Source organism: Mizuhopecten yessoensis, unplaced genomic scaffold (assembly GCF_002113885.1).
Source record: "Mizuhopecten yessoensis strain PY_sf001 unplaced genomic scaffold, ASM211388v2 scaffold10751, whole genome shotgun sequence".
NCBI classification, from domain to species: domain Eukaryota; kingdom Metazoa; phylum Mollusca; class Bivalvia; order Pectinida; family Pectinidae; genus Mizuhopecten; species Mizuhopecten yessoensis.
This window is the reverse complement of record NW_018408703.1, coordinates 797324-806104: the sequence shown is the minus strand read 5'-3', so window position 1 is coordinate 806104 and position 8781 is coordinate 797324. Positions and strand designations below refer to the sequence as shown.

Here is an 8781-nt window from a genome sequence, read left to right as displayed (position 1 = left end):
TTAAATGTTAATATTGCCGAATATATCTTCGTTTGATCATGTCGAAAAGTTGTCATGTTCAAAATTGCTTCGAAGAAGAAGTGTTCTTTTTCGACATTATTTTGATAAATTTTAACACATTATCCAACGTGTTTAGCAATCAATATTTCATTCTTTTAAGAATTTCTGTTGTGGGTAAATAGATACATTTTCTTGCCTGCAACACATAACTGGATAAATCACGCGGTGATATTTAAACGAGACGTCTCGATCGTACCGGTGTGTATGTGGGTGCGTGTGACGTCAGTATGTCAGTTCCCTCGGGGACTATAGATCAGACGACTACCGGATATTAATGGACCGGACGCAGGTTGTAGCCCCGGGAGTCGGGACTGATTACGTCATGGCTTACCAGACAAGGAATGTGTCAGATTCCTGACATGAGTGACATATTAGCGCACACACATACATAGATAAATGCTGTATGGTTTTAATTCAGTTCTTTAAACCGGAATACTTCATCTGAAACATTTGGCAGATACGTACATAGAGCAAAAAAATACTATATATACCCGTTCTCATTTCACTCAGCTGGAACGCGGCAATCTGGAATACAAATGCGTATATTCGAGGTGTCCCTGACACTTTTTGAAAAATTTGGGTAGCCCTGAAAAGGGCTTTTGGGGGTAGGGGTCTGATAAGACCCAAAACACTGGAAAAGTGTTTACTTCTTGGCGGGTTTCTTGGCTGCTGCCTTCTTAGCTGCAGGTTTCTTGACTACGGGTTTTTGGGCTCCAGCCTTCTTCGGTGTTTTGACCTTCGGCTTGGCGACTTTCTTAGCTGCCGGTTTCTTCGCTGCTTTCTCTTTCTTTGGGGACTTTGTCTTCTTGGCGACAGCGACCTTCTTTGGTTTGGTTGCTGCGGCCTTCTTTGGTTTCGTAACTTTCTTAGCCGCTGCCTTGGGTTTCTTGACTGCCTTGGGTTTGTCTCCGAGTTTGAATGAGCCAGTAGCTCCAACACCTTTCACTTGCTTCAGTGTTCCCTTAGCAACTCCGCCCTTCAGAGCAGTTTTGACTTTTGAGCTGACTTTTTTCTTATCATCACCGACCTTGTAGTTGGCCATGATGTAACCCATGATCCCGATTTTGGACGATCCTTTCTTGTCCTTGAGAGCTCCAACAGCTGCGGTTACCATAGTAGCAAACGGAGGGTGTGCTGCTGGAACCTTAGGCTTGCTTGCCTTCTTGACTTCCTTTACTGGGGATGCTGCTGCGGCGCTCATGTTGACGATTTAGATATCCTTCCTGTACCGAGGTATAAGCGAGAATGGCTATTATTTTTCAAAACCGCCTATTTACGCATTTTGCTCGTACGTCGTCGACGACACCGCCACAGAACGCTCGACTTTAACCGACTATATAAGCGTTGATATGAATTATGTGTTTTCTTACCTTACTTCAATCGTATACAGCTCATTCGTTACAAACCCTACAATATTTTAGTTACAGCGATATTAAAGCATTTTATTTAAAGATTTTATTTATGTAAAGCAAAAATGTTAAAATTTGGGGAGAATAGTGTATTCGAATCATTTTCTGCCGATATTTTGATTTAATGATGGTGAATTTCATTTACAGATGTAAAACTTACATATAAATACATTTACAGCTATTATTTTTGTTACATTAAAGTAAAGAATTAATATTTTTCTTTCCTATGATGTATCAAACATATATACTTATATTCTTAAATATCGATAAAAATGAGATTCAATCGAGACACAGAAGCACAGGTTTGGAACAGGCGCCATATTGTAAGCTAAACACAGACACGTTTAAAAATGCTTTCTAAGGCTCCTTTTTAATAAAAGTACAATTAAAGATATATTTCAAATGCTTGAAACGGTTATTTTCCCGATTTTAATCATATGAAATGCAAAAATTGTACTGTAAAATGCTTTGTTTTTAGAAATTTCAACGGTCTATATCATATGCTAAGTGGCTGACATACCAGACGAAGAATTCGAATGACGGCCTAATATTTTTTTCCCTTTGGTATCAATAAATATCAATACTTTTGTGTCATATATGTACATAATATTAAGCATTACTCCACAATTATTCATGTACATATATATATTCATCAAATTCTAATATTAGGAAAGATTCGCCCATCGAGGTACAAATTATATTACAGCCAAGATATTTATAAACCGGGACATATCCCTCGGTCACGTTTTTGTTTTTTGTGGATTTCTGATCCGTCCCTAACTTTTCAAAATAATTAATGCAAATAAAATAGTGTAGAACTTCATCAATACATTTTCATTATTAGATATTTTAATAAATTAACACAATTTTCGTGTAAATTAACCTTATTTATGTCTTACTAATAGATCTGAGTAAACTGTTCTGTTCGTAAAACTAGTAAAGCGACCATTTCAAAACTACAAGTTACTTTCAATCATTTCTTTTGATATTAGCATATGAATGATTTGTACAAAAACATATTGTTATCTTACTTTATATACTAATTGTTTGAAGGACAAATGATAGTATAAATAATCACAGCGGACTTCTCTTGGAATACTTTGTAAGAACGCGATATTTATTTGGTCAATAAGAATGAGATTTCAGACTCTGTATAACTTGTGAGAACACAAGAACAAATTTTGTCCATGAGAGGGAAATAGCTGTATAATTTATGAAAACACGACAAATATATGGGTCTAGATCCCAAATAAAAGAAATCTGGAAAAAATGAGAATACAAAATGTATTTACCTCCATAAAAATGACATATCAGTATAATTGTGAGAAAATGAGACTAGTTAAGGTTCATATGAAAATTAAATCATTAACTCCAGTAGTGCTCTCTAGTTCCCGGATTTCACGAATGTTTAATTTTTCCTAACCCAAGCAAAGCTTTCCCTATAATTATAGAAAACGTTTCTTGGGGAAACTATCACACAGAAATTTTGTGATAAATAAGTGCTGAAATTAATCGTGTAAATAATTACTTATACATGAAAAACTTTAATCTTACCATCTATTATTAAATTTATATTTCGAATTGTTCATATCTAACAACTCAAGTGCGACTTAATACAAAACACGTTTATATGACATTTAGACAGAATTTGGCTATATACATGTGGCATTATCCTTAATTGTAATTACTATATATCCTTTGTGACATTTGAGATAAGACTCATGCGTGAAGTTTTTATATCCCTAAGTACGTATTCTCTGTAAACTTACTTTCATAACTCATTACTATTGTCCATCACATGACGCAACAGGATTAGTGTAATAGCCTTTACCTTGAGGACACTGACCACGGGTAATTGATCTAACAATTAGCGACACCTGTCACTTAAACCTCAGGTACCTTTATTGTACGTACATGTGTTTACTGTGATATGTTGTATTGTAAATGAGTGAGTTTCTAGACTCTGTACGGAACACATCGGGTATATTTTGGAAACTCCAAAATATCCCGCCGTCATGTCAAAAGTTATCTCTTATTAAATTTCAAAGTTAAACTTTTATCAACTCTTACGTCATCATTTCAACAAGACAAAACGTGAAGAAAAACCTTATGTTAAAACACTCAGAATAAATAAATAAACTAAGTTGATGATGAATGAACTTCGTTCACCTGATGGATATTTAATATTAATGCAGTTTTATATTTTTAATTTTAAATTACGTTTATATAGTAAATGAGCACTCAAATGTCTCGCAAAATACATATGAAAACAAACTATATTAAGGGACATAACGCATGTTAGTTTAAACTTTATTTAATTATCGGTATAATAATTATATGATTCGAAAATAAGTACAGAGTACTTGTGTTAATCTGTCTCCTGTTTGTGTAAAACGGCGATTGGACGGCACTGACTATTATAATGCATATAGATACAGGTATATGGAAGAGAAGAGGATGGGGGAGGAAAAAGGGAAAGAGGTGCAAAAGGGTTTAAAGAAAGTATTGATGGGATAAAATATATAGATGAGTACATTACATTTACTGCATTATGGGAGGAAAAACTGATTGGAGTATATTTTGGATATTGACACATGTCGAGGACTATTAAATGTCACTGAGATAGTCAACCCACAATATATACATTAATTCAGGAATTAGGCATGGGTTTATCAATAACTGTCGAACATCAATAAAATCAGAACACCCCTATTAAACGCCCAAACCTAGAGGCAAAATCACATGCCCACCCCTCCCCAAGCTCTAGTGCACCCTCCCCAACACAGAGTATTAGTTCAGAAACGACAGAGAATATGTCCATAAAGTCCCCTGAAACCCCATGTCCCACTACCATCAACACCCTGCCCGAAATCCCCCTAAACAGAGCTGAATCCCCAGAAACACCATGTCCCACATCCATCAACACCCCGCCCGAAATCCCCCTAAACAGTGCTGAATCCCCAGAACCCCCCGTAACAGTGCTGAAAAAAACAAATAAGAGAAAAAAAACAATCTAAAAAATCGAAGTAAACCCCTAAACTAGAAAGGTACAACACAAGATCTTCTAAAAATCTCGCAAAGAAACTAAACGTATAAAGGTAACCTTCAACAAAAACTCACACACAAACACTAACTAGCCAATATGGCAGTACAGACAGATAAAAAGATCGCGAGCGTTCCCTGTCTGTACTCAGCTGGAACGCTCGCGCGGCCTCAGAGCTAACTTAATTAGCCTAACACAATTTCTAACACAGCATAAATACCTAGACATAATTAAAGTACAAGAAACAAAAATGAGACCCAAATTAAAAGTTTCCAAAATCATAGGTTATTACGAACCACTTAAACTAGGCAGTCGAACCACAGGGTTAGCGTTATACATTAAAAATGATATAGCATATAAATCTGTACCAGTTAATGATATCTCCCCAAAAATAGAAATGATCGGTGCAGAGATAGACAATAACAATAAAATGATAGCAATTTTCAATATATATATAAGTCCCAGCATAACATTAGAGAAAGAAGATCTAGATACAATTTTGAACATAACATCAAAATACCAACACTGTATCTTATCTGGAGACTTTAATGCTGCAAATATAATGTGGGGGAGTAGAGAAAATAACCCCAGAGGGAATTTACTAGGAGATTGGCTCCTAGGAAATAATTTAACCGTACTAAATGAACCCGATCAAGGATCCAGGATTGACTAAAAACTGGTGGCATATCTCACTTAGACCTGGAGATCCTTTTTGTCATCAACCAGGTTCTGTAAATATTTCTACTGGGAGATATCTTCAAAAAGAGCTGCATTAAACCAATAGGTCAACGTGTACATTTCATTTTTCATTGTCTAAAATTTCATCAGCTTTTGATTTCCGTTTGTTGAGAATATGAACGAAAAAAATTACATTTTTGAAAGTCTGGTTAAACAGACTTTACATAATTAATTATGCATCACCACTCGTAAAGGAAACAATGGTTAATGCATTTATGACGATATTAACAATAATTTTCCAGACAACCAACCCGAGTTCAACGCCCCTTTTCAGCAACGTATTACTTTTTCACAACGCGTGGCGATTTATAACTAGTTACAGACAGAAACTGTTAAATTCTATTTGGCATCATTACCTGTCAAACTTTGGTGACAGTTACAAAATTGGATATTAAATACGGTGTTTCAGGATCGAACAGTGATTGAGACTACATATCGATATAACGACGATCTCAGTTACATTTAAGTATTTCAATGTGGGTTTTTTAATTTTAGTTTTTAACTAACATCTCTATACATTTACTTAGACTAATTGTCAAATATGTAATATGCACTTTTTCTATAGCAATTACCAAACAGCTTTTTCCCAAACTTATCACAGAAGCACGCAGAGGATTTAATTCTTAATGTGGGAGGAAGCTGGAGTATCCGGAGAAAACCCGCGTGGTCGGGCAGGTGACCGGGGCCCGTATTCATGAAACCGTTCTCATGCTCAAGCATGAATTTTGTGCTCAAGCCTAATTTCTTGTTTCGTTAATAAATTCATAATAAAATCTTATTTTGTCAAAGATAAGGTGAAAAAATTGAAGAGACTTAATGCCAAATACTGTTTTCAATGTTTACATTTAACTTTTTGATCGTTTGACATGGTTTAAGTGAGTTACAAGAAAGTTGGTTGGAGCATAAAATCCATGCTTGAGCATGAGAACAGTTTCATGAATACGAGCCCGGGATTGAATCAGGCCCACCCCATATCTAGTTAAATATCAACTAATATCCATTAAAAACATTTAACATCGTCACATTTCTTCGTAACCCTTCACCTCTTTCAATTTCCAACCCCTCACGCTCCCATCAATGTTATAACCAAACTATAACTCTAACCCCGCCTCATAGAATAGGCAAGGGCTGGTGTAGCTGGCGGCGACTCAGTACCTCACTTCCGGTCCAGACTTTGTGATACAATACGACGAGTGTTAGGTTAAGGCATTATTAGGCATAGGAGCCGTCTTACAAAAAATAGACTTATACAGTTAATATATATAGGATAGACGGCTCCTTCTCTAATCTGTTCCCCTCTTCTACTCTCAACTCCCTACTTTATCCCTTCTTCTCATTTTCCTTTCTTTTCTTCGTCTGCTGGATAATCGAACTAAATAAATAAAAGATCGGGGACTTGCGTGGCCGAAAAGCCGGCTATACCAGGAGGGGAAAACCCCTCCACCGAGGCGCTGAAAACAGTGCTACCGATGTACTGAAAGCAGTACACCAACGTTAGGGTAAGGTTAAAACTGGTTAGCTTGACGTATTTCAGTGTTCCGGGAGGGGTAGGTATTCATCGTTCAAGAATAGTTACATTTACCTATAGGCCTTATTTTACCACGTGGGGCTGATATATATAGCTTTACTAAACGGTTTTGTTCTGTCGTTTATACTGTTATTAATGTACGTATTGTTTGCCATGTTTTAACGGCTAGCTTAGCCGTGGGATATTAAGTAAACATTAGTTAACTTTAAAACAAGGTGTGGATTGGTTTATAACTCGGATACTCTTCCACATCTGACGGACGTTCTAAGGTACAGCCGCCGGTCAGTTTGTCTGTAGTTTTGGGGAATGCCAAAACTACTATACGATCACTTACATCTACCGACGCTGGACAGGCAATATGGTGCTACAAGAAATTTAGAGAAATCAATGTCTGATATGGAAATGTACTTTGTAAGCTCACCCTCCACTTAATTAGTTTAAATTTGTATAATAATCTCTTGTACATGTATTACATGGCGTTATTGTTTGATATTTAACACACGAGTCGGATGGCTCTCGGGAATAAACTGAACTGAGGACGAAATTCACAGTACTTAATGTGAAAGAAATAGAATGGATCATTGCAATATGAGAAAGATCTGTTTAGTTCTTCCGTTAGCCATTTTGTTCAAGATCAGTCACAAAAACTGTGGACGAAATCCACGAACAAACTATGGCGTGTTCGCACGTCATTTCTAACCATCGCCTTTAAATGTTGATGTTGTCGAATATAATTATCTTCGTTCCATCATGTCAAAAAATGGTCTTTGTTCAAAATTGTTTCGAAGCAGTGTTCTGTTTTGATATTATTTTGACAAATTTTATCTCATTATCTCACGTGTTTAACGATTGATTTTTCATTCTTTTAAGAATTTCTGTTATGTGTGAATAGATACATTTCTTGTCTTCAACACATAACTGGATAATTACGCGGAGATATTTAATCGAGATGTCTCGATCGTACCTGTGTGTATGTGGGTGCGTGTGACGTCAGTATGTCGGTTCCCTCGGGTACTATAGATCAGACGACTACCGGATATTAATGGACCGGACGCAGGTTGTAGCCCCGGGAGTCGGGACTGATTACGTCATGGCTTAACAGACAAGGAATGTGTCAGATTCCTGACATGAGTGACATATTAGCGCACACACATCGATATAGATAAATGCTGTATGGTTTTAATTCAGTTCTTTATGGCGGAATACTTCATCTGAAACCTTTTGAAGAAAAAATACGTACATAGAGCAAAAAAAACCGTGATATATACCCGTTCTCTTTTCACTCAGCTGGAACGCGGCAGTCTGGTATACAAATGCGTATATTCGAGGTGTCCTTGACACTTTTTGAGAAATTTGGGTAGCCCTGAAAAGGGCTTTTGGGGGTAGGGGTCTGTTAAGACCAAATCACTGTTAAAGTGTTTACTTCTTGGCGGGTTTCTTGGCTGCTGCCTTCTTAGATGCAGGTTTCTTGGCTACGGGTTTTTTGGCTGCAGCCTTCTTCGGGGTTTTGACCTTCGGCTTGGCCACCTTCTTAGCTGCAGGTTTCTTTGCTACTTTCTCTTTCTTTGGGGACTTCGTCTTCTTGGCGACAGCGACCTTCTTTGGTTTGGTTGCTGCGGCCTTCTTTGGTTTCGTAACGTTCTTAGCCGCTGCCTTGGGTTTCTTAACTGCCTTGGGTTTATCTCCGAGTTTGAATGAGCCTGTAGCTCCGACGCCTTTCACTTGCTTCAGTGTTCCCTTAGCAACTCCGCTCTTCAGAGCAGTTTTGACTCTGGAGCCGACTTTTTTCTTATCATCACCGACCTTGTAGTTGGCCATGATGTAACCCATGATCCCGATTTTTGACGATCCTTTCTTGTCCTTGAGAGCTGCAACAGCTGCGGTTACCATAGTGGCAAACGGAGGGTGTGCTGCTGGAACCTTAGGCTTGCTTGCCTTCTTGACTTCCTTCACTGGGGATACTGCTGCGGCGCTCATGTTGACGAATTAGATATCCTTCCTGT

At 37.4% G+C, this 8781-nt stretch overlaps 2 protein-coding genes across 2 annotated transcripts; both read right to left on the bottom strand.

Moving 5' to 3' along the window:
• Positions 1-243: 243 nt before the first annotated feature.
• LOC110462139 (histone H1-delta-like) lies at positions 244-1278 on the bottom strand. The gene has a single exon (XM_021515982.1). It carries the CDS (start codon positions 1259-1261, stop codon positions 704-706), a length of 558 nt encoding a protein of 185 aa, XP_021371657.1. The 5' UTR covers positions 1262-1278; the 3' UTR covers positions 244-703.
• Positions 1279-7955: 6677 nt separating this feature from the next.
• On the bottom strand, positions 7956-8781 carry LOC110462141 (histone H1.2-like). Its single transcript, XM_021515984.1, has one exon. It carries the CDS (start codon positions 8753-8755, stop codon positions 8198-8200), a length of 558 nt encoding a protein of 185 aa, XP_021371659.1. The 5' UTR covers positions 8756-8781; the 3' UTR covers positions 7956-8197.

Bases quoted from the DNA above. Each gene is read 5' to 3' on its own strand.
- LOC110462139 (XM_021515982.1), bottom strand. From the start codon at position 1,261: ATGAGCGCCGCAGCAGCATCCCCAGTAAAGGAAGTCAAGAAGGCAAGC.
- LOC110462141 (XM_021515984.1), bottom strand. From the start codon at position 8,755: ATGAGCGCCGCAGCAGTATCCCCAGTGAAGGAAGTCAAGAAGGCAAGC.